This window comes from Cornus florida, unplaced genomic scaffold (assembly GCF_030987335.1).
Source record: "Cornus florida cultivar Cherokee Brave unplaced genomic scaffold, ASM3098733v1 CherokeeBrave_3.0.0_Hap2_Chr01, whole genome shotgun sequence".
NCBI classification, from domain to species: Eukaryota; Viridiplantae; Streptophyta; class Magnoliopsida; order Cornales; family Cornaceae; genus Cornus; species Cornus florida.
The window spans coordinates 3,768,607-3,792,141 of record NW_026775571.1 but is presented as its reverse complement, the minus strand read 5'-3'; the positions used below and the strand labels follow the sequence as shown (position 1 = coordinate 3,792,141).

The 23,535-nt window shown below is 38.8% G+C and overlaps 1 protein-coding gene across 11 annotated transcripts in view; it reads left to right on the top strand.

The window, feature by feature from the left end:
- Positions 1–23,535, top strand: part of LOC132281056 (GDP-mannose transporter GONST1-like) — a 46,832-nt gene that overhangs the window by 10,331 nt on the left and 12,966 nt on the right. For 4 of the 11 annotated variants that reach the window (XM_059782901.1, XM_059783047.1, XM_059782951.1 and 1 more), the window contains 2 exons: positions 11,951–12,182; positions 12,350–12,489. In XM_059782901.1, the coding sequence (XP_059638884.1) occupies positions 11,964–12,182; positions 12,350–12,489 (359 nt within the window). In that variant the 5' untranslated portion in view covers positions 11,951–11,963. Of the gene's footprint in view, positions 1–1,811; positions 4,874–11,137; positions 11,236–11,950; positions 12,183–12,349; positions 12,490–23,535 lie in introns of those variants that run through there. The other 7 variants (XM_059783207.1, XM_059783150.1, XM_059783255.1 and 4 more) reach the window with 4 other exon arrangements.

Below are 23,535 nucleotides of genomic sequence, written 5' to 3'. Positions count from 1 at the left end.
CACCTCCTCTTGCAAATCAACATTGAGAAAGGCATTCTTCTAACTGAAATAGAGGCCAAGATCGAATTGTTGCAATGGAAAATAATACACGGATGGTATTCATCTTGGTAATAGGAGCAAAAGTCTCTTGATAATCTATGCCATGAGTCTGAGCATAACCCTTGGCAACTAACCGGTCTTATAACGAGCAACTTACCCATCTGGATTATGCTTAACTGTAAACACCCAACGACAACCCACAACCTTTCGTCCAACAGGAAGCGGAACCATGTCCCAAGTTTGATTTTTCTTAAGCGCTTCCAATTCTTCTGCCATAGCATCCCGCCACTGAGGTTGTGCTAGTGCATCTGCAATACTAGAAGGAAGAGGAACCGAGGCAACAGAAACAAGAAAACTCGGATACGAGGGTGAGAGAGCACAATCAGAAGCAAAATTAGAAATAGGGTAAGTACAAGAACGTTTACCCTTCCGAAGAGTAATGAGGCGATCATCAAGGGAAACAATAGCTTGAGAAGGCGGAGCCGTTACCGAAGGAACAAGGTAGTCGATCGTGGGAGTAGAAGCTTGTACCTATTGTCTCCGACTATAAGCTCGTGGAAAAGGAACAATTCCCCCTGCTCGAGGGTATCACGAGGAGGAATAATAGAAGAAGAAACAGACAAAGGTGAGTTGAAGACGGAAGAAGGTGATCATCAATTGTGTTCAATGGGAATCACTCAGTTTGAGAACCAATTGAACCAATATAGTATGGTGTATGCTCAAAGAAAGAAACATCCATGGATATAAACCGCTGACGACTGGGAGGATGGTAACACCTTTAACCTTTTTGAGATTGAGAATAGCCCAAAAACACACACATCAAAGCCTTAGGGTCAAGCTTTGTACAAGTTTACCCCAACTGCTGAACAAAACACGCACACCCAAAGACTCGTGGAGGAACCAAAAAAAGAGATTGATCGGGATGTAGGATTGAGAGTGGGGCTGCAAAGTTAAGAACCCTGGAAGGGCTCTTTTTAATGATGTAGACAGCTGTAAGAACTGCATCTCCCCAAAATGATTGGGGAACATTCATGCCAATGCAAATTACTGTCGCTAAGTCAAGGATGTGGCGATTTTTTCTCTCGGAACGACCAGTTTGTTGAGGGGTTTTAACATTATACATCTGATGCTCAATCCCAAATTCTGTACATAACCGTTGTACCTCCCCATAAGTGTATTTCGTACTCTGGTCAGATATGACTTTTTTAATGGTACGACCATATCGAGTCTGAACCATTGTCAATTTTTTTTTTTCAAAATGTTCTAGACATTTTTTGTTTTCATAAGATAGACCCATGTAACACGGCTATGATCATCAATGAACCAACACAAAATATCAAAATCCAAGACTAGAAGTAGCTGGGGAAGGCCCCACACACGTCTGAATGAACAAGATCAAAAGGTGTTGAAGAAACAGTTTTATTACTACTGGTTGGATAATTGTTACGAATATGTTTAGCCAAGTGACACATCTCATAAGATAAATCTGAGATTGCCATGTTACAAAATAAGAAAGGAAACAAATATTTTAAATAACCAAAAGAAATATGTCCTAAACACATGTGCCAACTTTATCAATACATTTTGAATTTTTTTTCGGAGTTATAAAAATTTCTTCAGGCTTTTCCCAGATTTCCCTTTAGAAATGTAGGCTCCGACAGTGATTGGAGTATTCCTAGTCTCCCTTACAGTTGTAAGAAGACTTGTGTTTCTTTTTCTGTTTGCTTCAAGCGATATCAGAGCCTTTCCTCTAAGATCTGTGATTATTGCAGATCTATGGCTAGGCAAGGAAGCACGATAGCCACAAAAGAAGATGTTCAAAATTTGCAAAAAAATCTGCAACGTCAAATTTCTTGATTGAGCACTATATTAGAACAAATTTCTCCTCTAAATCTGGTCAGTAGGAGAGAGAGGAATCAACAAATGAATGCATATGAATTCGAATATTGGACAGAACAGACTACTGGAAAAAGAAGTCAGCATCATAAGTTGTCTAGAAGACCAAAACAGGGTGCTGCCACATTGGTTAAACAGCCGCAGAACACTTGGACAACAAAGAACAATACCAAGGAGTCTGAATTTTGGTACTACAGACATGAGGAGCTGAGATTCAAACCTGTCAAGTGTCCGATAATTTTAGATAATCGTGTAATCAATGCAAAGCAACTCATCACTGAGGAAGACATTGGAAATCATGCTGATTTTGACAATGCCAAATCAGCTTGGGATGAATTTGTTGGATGGGATGATGAAGAAGGTGAGACACTGCAGGAAAACTCAACTTTTTCACTTGAAGAATTTGACAAAAAGGAGGAGGAACATAAAGATGAAATTTCTTTCGTGAATGATGCAATTGAATCGAATAGCGCAACAACTGAAAATCAACCAGCCTACAACGAAGCTGAGATTGAAGACGACAAAAAGGCGGAGGACATCTAAGGAAGCAACCATCAACTTGTCTAAAGTTGCAGAAGCTGTCACTGGTCAACCTGCTCTTCATGGATTTCTCAACAATTGCTCTGCTAAAATCTTGCCTATTGCATTTCCTGGTCAGGGCTATGCCCGAGTCTTATGTTCTTATGATGATTTGCCTAAAACTCTAGTTGAAAATCTGAATCAGGGCATCTGCTGTCAAGAGCATGGATTTCCATCCAGTTCAACAAACTCTGTTTCTTCTTGCGACGAATGTTGGTAATGTTGCATCATGGGAAGCTGGTGGTAGGGAGGAGTGTGCTTCTAGAAATTTCAAGGTCTATGACATTGGATCGTGTTCAATGACTTTGCAGGCATCTTTGGCTAATGAGTATGCTGCATCAGTGAACAAAGTGATATGGAGTCCTGATGGCATCCTTTTGGGTGTGTAGCACATTCCAAGCACACTTTGCAGTTATATTCCTATCATACTGGTGAGGATGTCCAAAAGAATCTAGAGATTGATGCTCATGTTGATCTTGCTTTCTCTGATCCAAACCAACAGTTATGCTTCAGAACTTTTGGAGAGGACAAGACAACTAAGGTTTGGGATGTTGCTACTGGTTCTAGGCAATACACTACTTTTGAGGGTCATGAGGATGCTATTTATTATGTATGCGCACACAATAAGGAAAAAATTCAGTGCATCTTTTCAGCAGCTATTGAGGGTAAAAAGATTAAATCTGATTTGGCAATATCTTCTCATGGAGGAGAATCTGAAGATAAAAACAATGAACTTGCCGTGGTACATGGCACGACAAGCATTACATCAGTTTCAAGTTTCTGGAATAACTTCGTAAGAAATGAAGCTACTTTGTTCATGAGGTTGGAAAATCATGGATTCCATATTCATGACTCAATTTGGGATGATTTCTTGATGTGACATGACTTGGAGTCGTTGTCATTCAAAAATCAGATTAATTCGGATTTTGTTTCATGATATGTGTTCAAGCAAGCTTCAGAAACCTTCTAAATTTAAAGAAAGAGCTTGGGAAATTCATGATAAGATGCTTTTTGCTGGTGAAAGAAAATTATTGTGTTTTGTTCGAGTAAGGAAAAGAAGAAGGCAAGGATGGAAGACCTTATCCGGGTTTTTAGTAGATCGTGGTAAATTGCTTCAAACTCGAGGTTGAGTTTTCTTCAAGGAGGAGGGTCTGATGCAAATCAGTAATGGTGCTTTAGTTAGGATTGAGGCAGTCAATGGTGCCTTGAAAAGAATTTAGAGGCAACCAACACCCATATGGCTTCCTCTTTTGATGATGTCCAACAAGGAATAATCTCCTTGAATGACAAACTCGAAACTCTTACCCAGATTTTCACCCTTTCCTCCACCCCTGATGCAGCTCTTCAGGAACAAATAAATCAAATGACTATCGATTTAGCCAAACTTCAAAAAGCTAAAATGTCTGATTTATATCCACCAGATCCACCAGATCCTCCATCAAAGGATTCGGCGCTTCCCTCCGACGATACCTTTCCACCAGTTAACCCCTCTGTTGGCAAACCTACCCGTTACAAGGTTAAACCTTTGTTTTACGGACATGAAGACAAGGTCGAAATCCTTAAGGTCTTCTCTGAACCCTCTTCTTCTACTTATCGTGGAGATGATTATGAAAGCATCATAGATCAGCTCAATTGTTTACAAGCTTTATATGTCGACCCACAACTTACGTTCGACGAAAGCGCTCATATCATTACTCGAATGCGCCAGATCTCATTACAAAATGAGAATCTACTTACGCACTTTGGTTACACACCAAACGACAGCTCAAGTTCCTCTGACGAAGAAAATACATCCGAAGACGAACAAATTTACGCCTTTTCGGATAAGTCCGACTCTTCTGAAGAACTCGATGAAACCATTGAGGCCGATCCTATTCCGACTTCCTCTTCCGAGACCACCCTCGACGAAGTCCCCAAACCTACAAAAGGAAAAACCAAACAACGTCCATCTGAGACGATTCTAGACGAATCCTTCTATGGCGACTTTCCTACTGAAGACTTTCTCCCAGCCGAAGAAGTCTCTGGCTCAGGCCAAAAGACTGACGACGAAAAAGCCAAACCAGCTGAACCCAAAGTCTATACCTCCTCGTATAAATACGACTTTTCTACCGTCCCCACCTGGACAAGAAAAGATGACCTCAATAAGTTCCCCATTTCACAACATGGCACTTATTTGGACCTCACAAATGTTCCCTATAAAGACCATTTGAAAACTATAGACGAATGGGCACAGTCCTTAGCCATTCTAGTCAATAACTACAAAGGAACCTGGGAACGTGACCGCTTCCTTGATTACCTTTCAGCAACCCTCCAAGGTGATGCTCTCGACTGGCTTCGACAATGGGATCAAACTCCTTAAGGCCAACGACAAAAGGATGCCCTCTTAAATAACTTCGATAAAATCGATGGTGTTTTACGGGGTTTTGTCAAAATCCTTAAAGAAGAATTGGTTGGGCATACCGGTGAGCAACTCCTCACTGATGACGCAACATGTGCTCTTTCGAAAATCGAATTATGCAACATTTGCCAATTTCCAGAATACGTCAAGTTATTTACCAAATACTTTCGTAGACTCCCACCTAATGCGATCGAACATTGGTTACCCCAATTCTTTCACAAACTTCCGAATCCCTGGGATGAACTTGCAGCCAAAGGATATCCCGATTTCCTTGTTCGCATCCAAAAAACTGATAACATCGGTTTCCGAACAAATTTTGTCTATCGTCTCATCAATGAAAAATGTCTTGAGACCAAAGCCAAAAAACAGGCCAAAAACCAGATCAATGGCACTGCTGAAGGACAACGTTGTTGCGACAAGATTCTCCAGGAAACCTGGAAAATTGGTTGTGCTCCCTATAAGGCTACTCCTGCTAGACGCGCCCAACGCAAAACATTTCGTTGGAAAAAATGGAAAGGAAGGCGCCCTAAAGCCTCCAAGAAGTATGTTACACACACTACTTCTCCAAAACCCACACCAGGGAAAAAGAAAAAAGGATCCAAAAAATCCTCCAAAGCTTCAAAATCCATTGAAACAAAAAAGGATTGTAAATGCTATATTTGCAATGAAGCTGGTCATTATGCCACTAACTGCCCCCAAAAAGGCAAAAAGGCTTCCAAAATGGTAAAACGACTACAGACAGATAACCTCTGTGTAGTCTATGGTAGCGACATCACCGATCCCTCTACCATTCTGTATGAACTCTCAAGTAGTGTTTATACCAGTAGCTCTTCTAGTACCCCTACCAGTGATACAGAAGCCGGATCAGATGTTGACACTATCTGCATGATGAACCACACTCCTGCCAACACCGATGAAACTACTAACATCAAGCTTAGTGACATCATTGGCGAAGAAGTTCAGTTCACAAATGAACAATTGATTCAGTTCGATAAACTTCAAAGAATCAAAAAAGAAGAAGTTTACAAAACTTCCCGTTTTGCTATCTTTTCCAAACGAATTTTAGAACAATTCAGTGGAAATACAACCATTGACTACACAGCAAATGGTCAATGCGGTTTTAATATCCTCAGCAAGGATAAGGTTGAGCGATGGAAACAACAAAATCCTATTGCTCGTTATATTCATATTGGACTAGTGCAAATCAAGATCACTTCGCTGTTTCGACGCGGCACTGATCAACCACTAATTGCACTCCTCATGGACAATCGTTTTCATAAACCCGTTGATGCACTTATTGGCGGTGTTCAATCGAATTTGGTTAACAACCTCATCTGGTTTAAAATCAAACCAAATTTTTTCATTTCCCTGACGGACCCAAACATCGAAAAGGTCCTCCAAGTTAAACTCCAATTGTCCAAACTACAAATGGATTATGATTCACCTAGCCTTGGAATCCAGTGGAAAGTGCTCTATGAACTCACTAGAGAACCCGAAACTGCTACCGTTCCTACACTTGACTCCAAACTAGTCACCCTGTTTGAACCAAGACCTTTCGATACTATAATTGAGCCTAAACTTCTCAATTGGACAGATCTTGAGATCCCTAAAACTTGGTTATTTGATAACATCAATTCTGTACCCAAGTTACGTATCACAGAACCCACTATGGCTACAATACATGCTTCCGGTTCTAATCTTTATATTACAAATAAAGCAAAACCGCCTCAGCTACAACGCTCTGTATTTGAGAGAAATCCTGGATGGGAACGAATCCTTCCCCCACGAAAGTCCGCAGAGGTACCTCCTCACCGACGTTTCACTTGGACAGAAAAAGGCAAAGCTCCTGTCGATCCTCATGATGCTCCCTTTTTGCCTGGATCAACTCATAAACTTAACTCTGCAAAATTCTTCCATTTCCGCACCGGAAAAGATGAAATTTTAATTGCTCCTTCGCAAGGCAAAAAGCGAAAGTATACATATGTTAACGGCATTCTCAACTTCAAAGGATATAAACCCTATAGCCTTTGTGTTTTAATCGATACCGGTGCAACTACCAGTTGTTGTCGATATAATGCTCTGCCATCCGAAAAATGGCAGCAAATGAAACACCCCATTGGCGTTCAGGGCATTGATGCTGAAGCACCCTTAAATGTGATTCAGTTTAAAGCAAAAGACGTAGCAATCTGGCTTAATGATAAAAAATTCATTATCCCAAAAATCCTGTGTTTTCCATACATGCACGGTGATTTTATTTTAGGATGTAACTTTATCTATAGTTATCTTCCTTTACAGCTAAACGAAAAAACCATTTCGTTAACACTAAAAGATCAAACAGTCGTTGAAATCCCTATTCAGGAAAATTTAGCCTCTGTTTGTAATGAAAAGTTCTCTCCACCCAAAAGAGACTCAGACTTATTGGTGCTACAAGACACCCATTGGCTCTACAACTCACTTCGGCAAAACTTCGCTGAAAATCCACTTACCTTGTGGAAAAGAAGTCCTCGTTTCTGTCGACTGCAACTCAAAAATCGCAATGTCATCATTCGTGTTAAACCCATGATCTATCTACGCCGAGACATTGATGAATTTGATGCACAACTTCAAGACCTCCTTGAGAAAAAACTCATTGAGCGTACTCGCAGTCCACACAGCAGCCCTGCTTTTATGGTTAGAAACCATAGTGAAGTTAAACGTGGAAAAGCCCGCATGGTCATCAACTATAAAAGGCTCAATGAACATCTCATTTTCGATGGTTATTTTATCCCACGCAAAGATGTTCTCATTAATCAAACTCGAGGATCCACCATCTTTAGTAAGTTTGATTGTAAAGCAGGCTTTTGGCAAATCAAACTGCGAAAGAAGTCCAAACCACTCACGGCATTCAGTACTCCTCACGGCCACTACCAATGGACCGTTATGCCCTTTGGTCTTAACACAGCACCTCAAATCTATCAGCGTTGGATGGATTCTATCTTTAATGATCTTAAAGATTTTGTGGTTGTTTACATAGATGATATTTTAGTTTTCTCTAAAACAAGAGATGAGCATAAAAAACATCTACTCTGTCTTTCAGAAAAACTGAAAAAGTACGGCATCATTCTATCTCCAACCAAGATAGATGTTGAACAAGAATCTATTGATTTTCTGGGATTAGTTTTAACTCACAAAGGTATAAAACTACAGGACCATATAATCATTAAGATTCGTGATTTCCCTGACACTATTCAAGATAAAAAGCAACTTCAAAGTTTTTTGGGAATCTTGAATTATGGCCGCTCTTTTATTAAAGGGTTAGCTCAAAAAGAACTCCCTTTATTAAAGAAGCTACAGAAAAATGTCCCTTTTGATTGGACTGATAATGACACCACCATTATCCAACAGATCAAAGCCGATCTGGTCCATATCCCTGAAGTTTATTTTCCCCAAACAGGAGATAAACTTATTCTTGAAACAGATGCCTCCGAGCTCTGTTGGGGATGTGTCTTAAAAGCAATTCCTCAAGCACAATGGATTGATGACACCCCATCGTATCCCATGATCCGAGCTCGAAAAGCTCCCATCTCCAAACGCCTTCAAAACGAAGAGTTAATTTGCGGTTATAATTCTGGTAAATTTAAACCAAATGAACAGAATTATATTATTTATGAAAAAGAACTTCTGGCAATAAAATTGGCAATCAAACGATTTCATATTTATCTCGCTCCAGAAGATTTTATTATTCGAACGGATAACCAAGCCGTTAAAGATTTTCTAATCAATAAAAGAAATTGCTTAGACGGTCGCCGATTGAAATGGTATAATGTCATTGCTCAATATTCCTTTGCTATTGAACATATCAAAGGCACTAATAATTTTCTTGCAGATTTCCTGAGCAGAATTCCAGAGATATCTAACAAAGATTTATCTCTCCCTATGCATACAGATGGCTGATCGACTTACAGATACAGAAGGTTGGATTACCATAGCTAAAAAAGCTATATCCAAGCCAACTCCATCTCTACCAACTCCATCACAACCAAACAAATGGTTTGTGGTTTTTGCAGGTCACCAGCCTGGCATTTATGAAACCTGGAATGACTGTCACAAACAGCTTCGTTCGTTTACAGGCTCCTGCTTTAAAGCTTATGACACGCTTATAGAAGCCCAAACTGTTTTCTATAATGTGGGACAAGCTTCACAAAAAATGTTTTCCAAAACTCCAGATATTACAGAAATTAACAATTTCTATGATCCTGGACTTCCAAACAATTTTTATGATGAAATTAACAATGTTTGGAAAGCACATAAACTTTGTGCCAACAAGAAATTCAGACAACATCTGAGTTCTCTTACTGCCCTTATAGCTGAACAAGCAGCTATGACGGATGAGCTTAAAAAGCTCTGCATACAGATCTGTCTTACTATTGACTGGGAAAAAGATTTTTCACTTTCTCAAATAAATTATTTTCTCAAACTTGCCCAGTTGGTAGGAGAACAAGATTTTCCTCACAATACGTTTGCAAAAATCAATCGTATCTGTCTTCTTGAAAAAGCAAGAGACTTATTTCCTCCAGATCTCTTTCGGATTATCTATCGCAAGATTGAAGATCACTATGCTATAATAAAAAACTATTATGCAATGTTCATGAAGATATCAATACCTTTGATATGCTTTACAACGGTAAACGAGTCCCTAAGCTTACCTTTTTTATCATTCCTGGGATTGACTGGTCAATGGACCCTATTGATTGGGGATTAGTAAACAAAATTACATTTTCCTCCCATGATTCTTATCAATTTTTCCCAGCCATGATAAAATCCATGATTTACAAAGTAAGCAAACACTGGCAATACAGTCGTCATCTGACTTTTTGGATTTCCAGCTCTATTGGAAGTTACGAAAAAACTCGTTTCTTTCAACCCTATCAAATATGGTATCTCAAACTCACCGCACATGATGAGTACGAGCATAATCGACTTTTAAATTCTGAGGAACTGGCCAACAGTATTGTTCCTTATTACTTTGAAATCCACAGTTTCTTACATCTACAAGACACTGCGAGACGGTTCCTTGATGGTTCTTATTATAACCAAGAACCAGTTTTCTATTGTTGTGACGGACGCAGACTCTTCATCACTACAATCACCTGTTACTATGGTCCTGATATGAATGGTGAACACCAGATTCAGACTGCTAACGCATTTTTAAAAGAAATCGTTAGCATGACTACACTGGATATCCCCTCTCGTGTCAAAGATGGCGCTGAACGACTAAATCTTGAATGGGATATTGCCGATGCACAATCGCTTGCCAGTACTCCTCCACTTGATGAATATGAACTCCATAATATCATCAATGCCATGGAAGGATGATTCGACACTCTTCTCCACTCGACTGCACCAATAATTCAGCACACGACAGAAGACGTTGTCAGGTCTACTTTCCCAAAAGCAAAAGTAGCCACAAAGCTGCCGACAGACTATTCATCAACAGTGAAAGTTGCCGACACTCTTTTTCAAACAGTAAAAGAAAAGATTCGTTCTTATCTTCTCCGGAACTGTTTACCTTTTGTAATGTTATTTAAACCGAAGCCTCAGCATGGTTTAGGTATCTGTTTTTCACCATCTGTTTTAGTTTCTATGTTTTTGTAAATCTCTCAGTTTCCCCTTGTCTTGTAAAGTTCTATTATAATTCCGCATGTGTTAGTAATTGGTATCAGAGCCTACCTCGAATCTGGACCACTGTAAGTTTTATGTTTCCATGTAATAAAGTTTTCAGTATCTACGTTGTGCTTATGTTATATATCTCTTATGTTTGAATACTGTTGCAAGCCCATATTATCCTGTCTTTGCTTATATGTCAGTGTCTGTATGACCTTTGTGACAATTATTAAGCTGTTTACAGGAACCCTTGGTTTTAGGCACCAGAACAGATTTCAAACCATCTGAAACTCTATCACTATGGCACAAAATAGCTCTGTAAACTGTATCCGAAACCTTACCGGTCAGAATGTAGATAACTATCGCCATATCTCCCATTTTACCACTACAGAACCTGTTTCTTTTACTCAAGTGGGGGCAGGAATCAACTTTCTTGTCGACATGGTTACAGACTGGAAAATCGATTTCCAGCACAATTTAGAGGCAACCAACACCCATATGGCTTCCTCTTTTGATGATGTCCAACAAGGAATACACAAAGCTGCCGACAGACTATTCATCAACAGTGAAAGTTGCCGACACTCTTTTTCAAACAGTAAAAGAAAAGATTCGTTCTTATCTTCTCCGGAACTGTTTACCTTTTGTAATGTTATTTAAACCGAAGCCTCAGCATGGTTTAGGTATCTGTTTTTCACCATCTGTTTTAGTTTCTATGTTTTTGTAAATCTCTCAGTTTCCCCTTGTCTTGTAAAGTTCTATTATAATTCCGCATGTCTTAACACAGCACCTCAAATCTATCAGCGTTGGATGGATTCTATCTTTAATGATCTTAAAGATTTTGTGGTTGTTTACATAGATGATATTTTAGTTTTCTCTAAAACAAGAGATGAGCATAAAAGTAATTATGCTGTGGAAATCTGAAGATGTCCTGGGAGTAGAAGTTGTTATCAATGCTCTGTGGGTAGTCCAAAAGTTAGTCTGGATAGTTCAAAAGTTAGTCTAGAGAGAATTGAGGAGTCATTAATAGTCTTATTATAAAAGGACAGACCTCTATATCTGTTGTAATAAAGTCTTTATCAATATATTTTGAGTTATTTTCAGAGTTATAAACAGTTTCTTCAGGCGTTTCCCAGATTTCCCTTTAGAAATCTAGGCTCCGACGGTGATTGGAGTATTCCTAGTCTCCCTTACAGTTGTAAGAAGACTTGTGTTTCTTTTTCTGTTTGCTTCAGTTTTTACCGGACCTGTGAGATAACATAAGAGTATCTTATGCTGTATTTTCTTATGTAGCTTCCATTTATTCTCTTTTTGTCCATTATGCATTTAGCATACTTACAAAAGATGCAGTTTTCAACTTCAAATGTTGTTTCTTAATTAGTTTTATTCTATGTTTAGGTCATCTTTTGCAATGAAGACACTTGGCAATGATGAGATTGATTTGGAAGGTGGTAAGTTGGAAAAAGACACAGAAAAAACAAAACGAAGTAGCAGGGTAGTTAAAATACACAACCAGGCCTTGTTATCTGGCCTTGCGTACTGCATTTCATCCTGTAGCATGATACTTGTTAACAAGTATGTCCTTTCCAGCTATGATTTTAATGCTGGGATATCTTTGATGCTCTATCAGGTTACTTTCTTTATTTAGTATATTTTATTTATCTTCTTATAGAGATAGGAATTCTGATATAACGGTGATTTCATTTTGTTGACTTGATATAATATATTTATATGTGTGTGTGTGTGTGTATTTTGTAACTAATGAATTTCTTGTTGTGTTCTATTTTCTGGGTGCAGAATTTCGTTTCAGTGGTGATTGTGCTTATATTGAGCTTTTCTGGTGTAATATCAACAGAACCACTCACATTGAGATTGATTAAGGTGTGGCTACCAGTGAACGTTATATTTGTTGGGATGCTAATCACAAGCATGTTTAGGTATGAAGTTTTTCTTTTGTTTTCACCATCCAGGTGGTTATCTTAGTTTGCGTTAGCCATTAGCTTATGTTTAGGTAATCCATCATGCTAAATCAGTCATTTGCCAGGCTTATCTTTGCATCCAAATATAGTATTATATATGCTTTTATGTAATTTTTTTTTTTTTTGTAATTCAAGTATTTCATTGTTTCTCTTTAATTTTATTTTCTTTTTTGTGTTTTCAACACGTTCAATTCTTTGGCATAACATAACAATGCTCTCAATGAGATTTAATACCTTGAAGATAACTGATTTGATCTTTAAGCTGATAGTAGTTTTCAAATCTGCTTAACTAGTTTAACTTTTCACTTGAATTTCTGGTTCTTAATTTAGAATGGAAGTTAGCTGTGCTAACTAATTCTCTTTCTTCCGCTAGTATATATAATAATTATTTTATTTAACCACTACCATATTGTTTTATATTTAGTGCTTCCATGAGGTTGAAATTTTAAAAGATTTTTATGTGTTTTATTTTAACGTTGTGCACTAGTTGTATAGAGCAACTAGTCAGTCCTTTTTCTTCGTCAAAATTATATATTATTGGGACTGGATGATGAGGTATTTATTTTTATATGAAGCATGCTTTATCCATTTTGTATCTTTTCTTTATTTCTATTCTCTAAAAGATGGCATGTACTGAAAAAATTACTCCACAAGGAAACTTTTGGGTTTCAAACTTGTAATCTTTAACGCGAAAGAAACAGTTTTAAGTATGACGATATAGTTTTATTAGATAACGATAATTGTTTTTAACGATAACTTTATTTTTAATCCAGGATGAGCTTTTACCTTCTGTACATGAAGTTAATGATATTATGATCTTTGTCACTGTCATGCACTTCAGTGGTAGATTGCTATATATAAAATCCAATAGTTCTGCGTATCTTCTATATGCATTCTGAGTATGTATGCTATTGGATTTGAATTCCTGCTTAACCTTATTCTCTTTCCCTTTTATCTTTTTCTTTGTTTTCTTTTTTCTTTTTCCCCCCCAAACCAGTTGCTATCAGACCTCCTGGTTTTATAGAACGCTTCGCTTAAGTCTTGTGTACCAGATCAGATCTTTTAGCTTTACAGTTTTCCTTTACGTGAATACTACATTCCAACTGCTTTATCAGTATTATTATTATTATTATTATTATTAGGCTTAATTACACTAACACCCCTTCAGGTTAGGTCAAATCTCACATAAGTAAACATTTTGGTTTTTACTTTCATTCATATTTAGAAGAGTGGATTCGCATTTCACTTAGACCCCAAATGTCATTTTTTAGTGGTGTCAGACTACCTTTTAGGTGTAAAATGACTATGCTACCCTTTTGACTTTGCATTGACTTTGTTGCAGATGTAAAATGACTAAACTACCCCGAGACCTACTTTAAATTACAAAAATATCCTAAAATTTAATCCCTCTCTTCTCTCACTAAATGTATATTATATACCTATATATATTATATATTTTATAATTTATATTATACATATTATATTTGAGTAGGGATACAAGTCCGACTTCATACAGCCGATTTTGGTCCGATTTAGACGTGGCTGTGCCATGTGATCCCTCTTTCTTCTTCTTCGTTCTGCCCTCTCTCATTCTTCATCAGTTCTCTCTCCCCTATTCTGGATCATTCATTGAATGGGGGCTCACTTAATATGGGAAAGATATCAAGAATTTTAAATATGATTAAAATCTATCCATGCATCTCTCTCTCTCTCTCTCTCTCTCTCTCTCTCTATCTATATATATATATATATATATATCACATTTTTTATGAGTTATAGATATATTCTATGGTAAAGTGCAAAAAACCCCTCTCTACTATCGATATAGTGCAAATTAGTCTCTGTGTAGTGAAAAACACCCCTATACTATTGATTTGGTGCAAATAGCCCCCTGGAGACTTAAAATGACGATAATACCCTCGATTTAGTAGAATAAATTAGTAAGTATAAGTACAGGCCATGTAAAATGACCATTTTGTCCAATTTGTGTAAGATTTTGTTTGTTTGGGACAAGAATAAAAGAGAATAAATTACAATGACACCCCCTGAGATTTGCTATAATGACGACCATATATAAGTTGGGCAATTTTTGAACAATAATACCCGTTAGAGTTTTGATCCAAACAGGCCTTTAAAAGGTTTGAAAAGACAAAATTACCCATCAATATTTAATTCACTCTAATTATAGAATACCATAACTCTAAAAAGACACTTTTGCGATTTCAATCGTTCATCCTCTCTACTAAAGCTCACCCCTCTGTCCACACTCCACCCAGAGACCCAAACCCACCAAAACCAAATTCCTCAAATTACCCAAAATGCAACACAAACAGATCTTTACAGAGAGATCCAGACATTGCCTAAGGATGTTATGCAGTAGATGAGGGCATTGTTGAAAGATTCCCAAGATACTATCCATAGCGGAGCTGACGGCGGCGGCGAACGGGTCTCTATTTGTGTTTCCGATGAGGTACGTGTGTATAGCGGCACAGATGAAAGCCGTTGTTTGATATGCCGTTGTCTATCACTATTGCATCACTAGAATCGCATATTTGATGGGTTCTTTTCCATCTTCATTTGTGAGTCTTAAAAAAACCCAACTAATGCTTCAACGTCGGGACACCAACGGAACTCATTGATCATCGACGATGAGCGTTCGATTCAGGTAGACTCTGTTTGCGATCCAGAACCACCATGGCTTGTTTCAAATCTTTATTTAGGCATTCGAATTTGCTAGTTTAGACTCTGTTTGGGTACGATTTTGTTATGGGTTTGATTGGGTGGCAGTGATCGGTGGTGGAATTGGTGGGGTGACAGCGATAAAAGATAGATATGTAGGAGAGAGTGGGTGTGGCAGTGGCCATGGTGGGAAGAGTGGTGGTGACCGTATATGAATGTGTGAACCACTTAAAGAAATTTCGGTGAATTGTATGGAGAGGGGATGGTGGCGGATGGCCAAGGTGGGTGAGGGTGGGGGTGGGGGTGGCAGTGACCTGTGTATACGTGTGTAAGGTTAAAATGATAACTTCATGGCCAATTTTAAAGTCAAAGGTCAATAAGGTTAATTTACTCACTGACATAACGGGTGGGGGTGTCTGGTTGCTGACGCCCTTTGTAAGAATGTCTGCAAACTGCTGAGAGCTTGTGACAAATGGAGTGCAAATTTGACCAGAGATGATCTTTTCTCGAATGAAGTGACGGTCCACCTCTATATGCTTAGTCCTGTCATGCTGAACGGGATTTGCTGCTATGCTAAAATGGAAGACTTTTTGCCAGTGTAGAGTGAGAATGGAAGTGACACTGGAAGGCACACGTTTGTTATCAAGGTTTTCAGCTATATCAACTCACGTATCCCAAGAGCCATAGCCTTATACTCTGCCTTTGCACTAGATTGAGAGACAGCATCCTGCTTCTTTATGCGCCAAATAACCAAGTTACCACCAATAGTAGTACAATAACGTGAAGTTGACCTCCCATCTAAAATTAATCCTGTATAATCAGCATCTGTCCAAGCCTCAACACGTAAGTGACCATGATTGGCAAACAAAATACCACGGCTTGGACTCCCTTTTAAGTAGCGAAGGATCTAAATAGCTGCATCAAGGTGAGGGGCACGGGGAGAGTGCATGAACTGACTCACGACACTTGCGGCATAAGCAATGTCAGGTCGACTCATAAATAAATAGATGAGCTTCCTCACAAGTCATTGATATTGACCAACATCTGACAACAACTCTCCCTCAGAATTAGCCCACTGATGATTCTGCTCAATCGGAGTATGAGCAGGATGAGCGCCAAGCTGACCAGAAGCAAAAAGCAAGTCAAGAACATACTTGCGTTGAGAGATGAAAATGCCAACCTTGGAGCGAGCCACCTCAATGCCCAAGAAGTACCGTAGGGGACCAAGATAGCTCTTAACCTCAGCAATTCCGGTAGTATCATTGTCGGTAAGAATAATATCATCGAAATACACAATAAGAGCAACTGTCTTACCGCCTGAATGATGTAAAAACAAGGTATGATCAGCTGCACTTTGATGGAAACCAAACTTGAGCATGGTAGTGCCAAAGCGATTAGACCAAGCTCGAGGAGACTGCTTGAGGCCATACAGAGAACGACGAAGACGACATACCATACCAGAATGAGCAGGAGAACGAAAGCCCGGATGAGGAACCATGTACACCTCCACCTGCAAATCACCATTGAGAAAGGCATTCTTGACATCTAACTGAAATAGAGGCCAAGATCGAATGGCAGCAATGGAAAATAATACACGGATGGTATTCATCTTGGCAACAGGGGCAAAAGTCTCCTGATAATATATGCCATAAGTCTGAGCATAACCCTTGGCAACCAACCGGGCCTTGTAACGAGTAACTGACCCATCTGGATAATGCTTAACTGTAAACACCCAACAACCACCCACAGCCTTTCGTCCAATAGGAAGCGGAACCATGTCCCAAGTCTGATTTTTCTCAAGTGCTTGTAGTTCTCCTATCATAGCATCACGCCATTGAGGTTGTGCTAGTGCATCTACAACACTAGAAGGAAGAGGAACCGAGGCAATAGAAACAAGAAAACTCCGATAGGAGGGTGAGAGAGCATAATCAGAAACAAAATTAGAAATAGGGTATGTACAAGAACGTTTACCCTTTCGAAGAGCAATGGGGCGATCATCAAGCGAAACAATAGCTTGAGAAGGCGGAGCTAGTGCCGAAGGAACAGGGCAATCGATCATGGGAGTAGAAGCTTGTACCTGTTGTCTCTGACTATAAACCTGTGAAAAAGGAACAATTCCCCTTGTTGGAGGGGTATCACGAGGAGGAATCATAGAAAACGAAACAAGTAATGGTAGAGGAGTTGAAGACGGAAGAAGGTGATCATCCATTATATTCAATGGGAACTATTCACTTTGAGAACCAATTGAACCATTATAGTATGGTGTATGTTCAAAGAAAGAAACATCCATGGATATAAACCACTGACGACTGGGAGGATGGTAACACCTATAACCTTTTTGAGAGTGAGAATAACCCAAAAACACACACTTTAAAGCCTTGGGTCAAGCTTTGTACGAGTCTGCCCCAACTGCTGAACAAAGCGCACACACCCGAAGACTCACGGAGGAATCAAAAAAAGAGATGAATTGGGATGTAAGATTGTGAGTGGGGCTGCAAAGTTAAGAACCCTAGAAGGAGTCTTATTAATGATGTAAACAGCTGTAAGAACTGCATCTCCCCAAAATGACTGGGAACATTCATGCCAATGTAGATTACTCTGGCTAAGTTAAGGATGTGGCAATTCTTTCTCTCAGAACGACCCTTATGTTGTGGAGTTTTCACATTAGCCATCTGATGCTCAATCCTAAATTCTGTACATAACCGCTGTACCTCCCCATAAGTGTACTTCGTACCCTGGTCAAATATGAATTTTTTAATGGTACGACCATATTGAGTCTGAACCATTGTCATAAAATTTTAAAAAATGGTGTATACCTCATTTTTGGTTTTCATAAGATAATCTCATGTAACACGACTATGATCATCAATGAACAACACGAAATATCGAAATCCAAGTCTAGAAGTAACTGGGTAAGGACCCCACAGAATGAACAAGATCAAAAGGTGTTAAAGCAGATTTATTACTACTAACAGGATAATTGGAACGAACATGTTTAGCCATATGACATGTCTCACAGGATAAATCTGGCACTGCTACGTTACAAAATAAGGAAGGAAATAAATGTTGTAAATAACCAAAAGAAATATGTCCTAAACGCATGTGCCAACGCATAAGCTGGGCTTTATTAGATGAAACAATATTAGAAAATGAAACTGAATGTGCTCGAGGTGACAAAGGAGCATCCAACAGGTATAGACTGTCCACTTAACTCCCACTGCTAATTGTCCGTTTCGACACCAGATCCTGAAAAATACAATGAGAGGGAAAGAACGTTACATTACAATTTAATTGTTTGGTAACACTACTAACAGAAATAAGATTTGTGGTCAACTGTGGAAAATGAAGTGTATTTGACAAAGTTAACAAAGGAGTAACTGATATGTGACCCTTCCCAGCAATGGAAGATGGAGAGCCATCCGCAAGGCGTACCTTGTGATGGCCAGAGCAGATACTATAAGATTGGAAGAGTGAGGATATACCAGCCATATTGTCTAAAGCACCAGAGTCAATGATCCATGGTGCTGAAGATGTAGATACGCTATATGCAGACGCAATAGTACCTAAGTGGGCATAAGTGGAGATTGGCTTAGATGACGCCTCCATTTGGTTGAGGAATTGCTTGAACTTGTCCAAATCAGCTCGAGTCAAGGTAACTGTGGCAGAAGATGTAGAAGCAGAGTTGTCAGGAGTTGATAATGAGACTGGTTGTGTAACAGAATGTGCAGAGGATTGAGGATGTTGTTTTTGTTGTGGTAGGTGTCCATGTAGAGCATAAAAACGAGATTTGATGTGTCCAATTTTTCCGCAATGGTGTTCGCGTTGTTGTCTTAAAGGAGGACCGATGGTAGAGCTCTGAACTGATTGGGACGGTGCAGTTCCTGAAAGGTTGGGGACCCGAACTGCCATAGCAGAACGATCAACAGAAGCAACACCTAACGGATGAGTCTGACGACTCTCATCTGACAACACATAGGAGTATGCATCCTCAAGAGTAGGGAATGAAGATAAGCTCAATTAATGAACACGAGCATACTCAAACTTGTCGTTTAACCCGGCAAGAAACTGAATCATCTGACAACACATAGGAGTATGCATCCTCAAGAGTAGGGAATGAAGATAAGCTCAATTAATGAACACGAGCATACTTAAACTTGTCGTTCAACCCGGCAAGAAACTGAAACACTTGATTCTTCTCCACAATCCCTGCATATAAAACTGCATCATTTGGATCCTTCCAACAGTGGAAGGAATCATAATATGACATCTCCTTCAAATAGCACAAAGCTTGGCGATGTAACCTAAAGTTGTCAAGTCACCCTAAGAAATCCTGTTGATATCTCGCCCCAACTGGAAAATTCGTGTATTATTCTGCCTCTTAGAATAAGTGCGTTGAATTGAATCCCAAATCTGCTTAGCAGTCTTCATAAACATATAGCCAACAGCTATGTTTGGTTGCATCGAATTAACTAGCCAAGACATAACCATAGCGTTATCTGTAAACCACTATGGATATGCCTTCTCTGACTCAACTGGCTCTTTCTCAGAATCAGTAATATAGCCAATCTTACCTTTGCCACCAATGAACATCTTGGCAGATTGTGCCCAAATCAAATAGTTAGAACCATCCAACTTCATTGTGGTGATTTGAAGTCCTGGATTTTTTGATGAGTTGGTGGGAAAAATAGCACCACCATCCACAGAACTTGAACTAAGAGAATTAACTGTCGAGGACCCTGAATCTGCCATAATCTGTCACACGACAATAAAAAAACTCCAAAAACACCACAAATTCTGTTAATAAATCAAAGGGTCCCCTCAAATCATAAACAATAACATTATCTCCTCTTCCAATCTTGAGCACTTTATCAAGCCTTCCCACATATGCAAAGAGGTTGGCAGGATGGAAGAAACAATATTTGTCTAAGGGGGGCAAAGTAATTCTTATCAAGAACACTTTATCAAGCCTTCCCACATATTTTCTTTCTATGTTCCAAATTCCATGCTCCGTTACTGATAGAATTGAAAAAATTCAAAGGAATTTCCTTTGGGGCGGAAGGGGAGAAGATTTCAAGTATCACCTTGTTAGATGGAAGCAAGTATGCAAGCCTATAAAGTTGGGTGGTCTTGGTATTAGATGATTGATTCCTTTTAATCAAGCTCTTTTGGGCAAATGGTTGTGGAGATACGGGAAGGAAAGACATCGCCCTTGGCGTAGATTAATCTCTTGTCGGTATGGGGAAGATGTCGGCAGATGGACTACACGTCCGGTTTCTATTGCGGGAGGAGTTGGGGCTTGGAAATCCATTCGGGAGGGATGTGATGCCTTTTCCTCTCATATCAGATTCAGAGTTCGTGATGGAAGTTGCATTCGCTTTTGGGAAGATCTTTGGTGTGGGGATCAACCTTTATGTCGTACATTTCCCAGATTATACAGTATTGCAGTTGATATACATGCCATCATAATTGACTGTTATCAGCTTGATAATAGTGGGATTACGTGGAATGTTCATTTTTGGCGTTCATTTCAGGACTGGAAGTTGGAAGAGGTGAGCATTTTATTGGACCAATTGTATCGGCAGGAAGGAATTAGCAGAGGTTATGACAATTTGACATAGATTCCCTCTTCTCACGGTCGCTTTGAAGTAAGATCTTTGTTCTTATGTTTGTCTAATTTTGTATCCTATGATTTCCCATGGAAGACCATATGGTGCTTTAAGGCTCCTACTAGGGTGGCATTCTTTGTATGGACCGCTGTTTGAGGGAAGATTCTGACAATCGATAATTTGAGGAAAAGGGAAAATTATTTTGCTAATTGGTGTTGCCTATGCAAGCAGGATGGGGAGTCAGTTAATCATCTCCTAATGCATTACTCTGTAGCGCATGATTGTTGGAATCTTATTCTTGGCTTGTTTGGCATGTGTTGGGTAATGCCACGTTCTACTAAGGAGTTGATTCATGCCTGGAGAGGTTGTTGTGTGAGTAGGAGTGTTCGTGATTATTGGAGATCTGTCACACATTGTGTTTGGTGGTGCATCTTGAAGGAAAGAAATAGTAAAATGTTTGAAGGGAAAGAGTCGTCTATAACGACATTGAAACTTTTTATTATTCATTCTCTTTTTAGTTATGTGAAGAGGAGTTTTTGTTCCTCTTCTGATAACTTAATTTCTTTTTTAGATTCTTTGGGGCCTTAGACCCCGGTTTCTCTAATGTTTATGGGACGCGTTCCCTTATTGAACGCCTTTTTAATTTATTATTACTTATCAAATAAATAAATAAATAACATTGTCTCCTCAGACCATTCTCGAAAAATCCAAATACATACCTTTTTTAACGAGCGCTGTGCGCTTACATATAGCCAGACAGCCTCCTCCTTAATATTCGGAAGCTCTTTGTAGATTAATTTGTTTTTTTACCCAAGCCCTTTTAGGTGTTGGAGACCAACTATCCCAATTTACCCAACCCTAGAAGAGTAAAAAAGAAATTGTAAAACTTAAAAAAATCTGTTTTCGATCACAAAACAGCAACACAGAAAAACATATGAAGGGAACGTTACACGATGTCACAAACAACCTAAGGTGGCTGTCGCACAAGTAGCAAGGCTGCTGAAAGGTGTGGAAAGGTGTTGGCTCTGATACCAAGTAGAAATATAAAAAGAAGAAAAATGAGAGAATTATGTAAGAGCATCTCCAATGCTAAAAGCTAAATTCGGATGCCAAATCTATATTTTGACAGGTGCTACAGTGTTAAAATGCTACATTTTAGCAATTCTGCTCCAATGGTGCTTTTCATACAAAATGATATTTTTTGATACAACCACCATTCTTTTTCAATTACCATTCCCACCATTCATATTTGCATCAGTAATATTAATATTAGGCACATTCCAAGTTAAGTTATAGACATTAGAAGGAAACTAAAATTAAACTTAATTAAAAAGAAGCAAAAATCTAAAATACCTGGTCAAAAAAGGACAAAAAAAAAAAAAAAAAAAAAAAATTTATAATTTTTTTACCACTATTTGTGAATTAATTTTTTTATATAAATTTTTTTCTTTTTCGGAAATTTATATATATTATATATATATATATGATTATATTATTATTAAAAATATATATTTTTTTAGGGCAAATCATTTCAGCCTCCCCAATTGCCTCCATCTCATTCTTAACTCTGAGAACTTGCCCCCCTCTTTCTCTATCTGCAACTACAGACTACAAAATTTAGAAGAATCAGAGTTCAAAACCCATATATTTCAGTTTATCTATCTGTCTGCAAGAATCCAAAGTTCAAAACTTATTACCTATATCAAAACCCATATCGGCGTTGCTATTTCATCATATTCATCCGATCTCCGGTCGATTTTTGATCATCATCACCGCCGCCCTCTTCACCAGAGCTCATGCCACAACCCAGAACCACGGCAACGGCGGAGGGAGCCACGATCGGACCACCCAGAACCACGGCTGAGCAGCACCCTGGAGTCCTCCAGTGGGCCCAGATCGTTGAATCCACCGCCGAAGTTCAGAATCCGGCAATGGCGGAAGCCACAACTAGTCGTTGCAGATGAGAGGGAGAGAGAGACGACAGAGATAGCGATATTGAGAGACAAAGAAAGCAACAAAGGTGATTGAGGGAGATAGGAAGACGTTGCAGATGAGAGGGAAAGGGTCGTTGTAGATGAGAGGAAGAAACGGCGTCATAGGGCCATTAAAGAGACTTGGTCAAAAAAAAATTGGCAACTCTTGCATTTGAGAGAAAATTTGAGATTTTCAAATTTTGAGAGGCCAAATGAAAGGCCATTGGAGAGCCTTTTTTTTCCCTCTCTCAAATTATGAGTTTGAGAGCCCAAAATGAAAGAGCATTGGAGATGCTCTAAAGGCTTGAATGAGATGAATTACTCATTCACAACTCTAGTATATATAGATAAAAAGAGCACATGCTCATATTATAAGAAAGAAAACTAAATCAAATCTAAATCAAATCACAACATATTCTAAAGCATAGTCAAATTTCTGCTATTATGGTAAGTCATTCCATAAATTGTGGCTATCATATATGCTAACATATGCATAGTCAAATCTCTACTATTATGGTAAGTCATTTCATAAATCGTGGTATCATATATGCTAATAATGTCTTTGCTAACTTTGGCAAACGTGAGGGGTGTCATAGTTAAAAAATAGGGCAAGTTGTATTTGTAGATCAAGTTGTATTTGGTTGTCAATAAGGCAAACCTTAGGGGTTGTCATTGTAATATACTCAATAAAATAAACCTCGTTTTGCCTAAGAATGGAATAAGCTAAACCAAATAGACCCAAAATC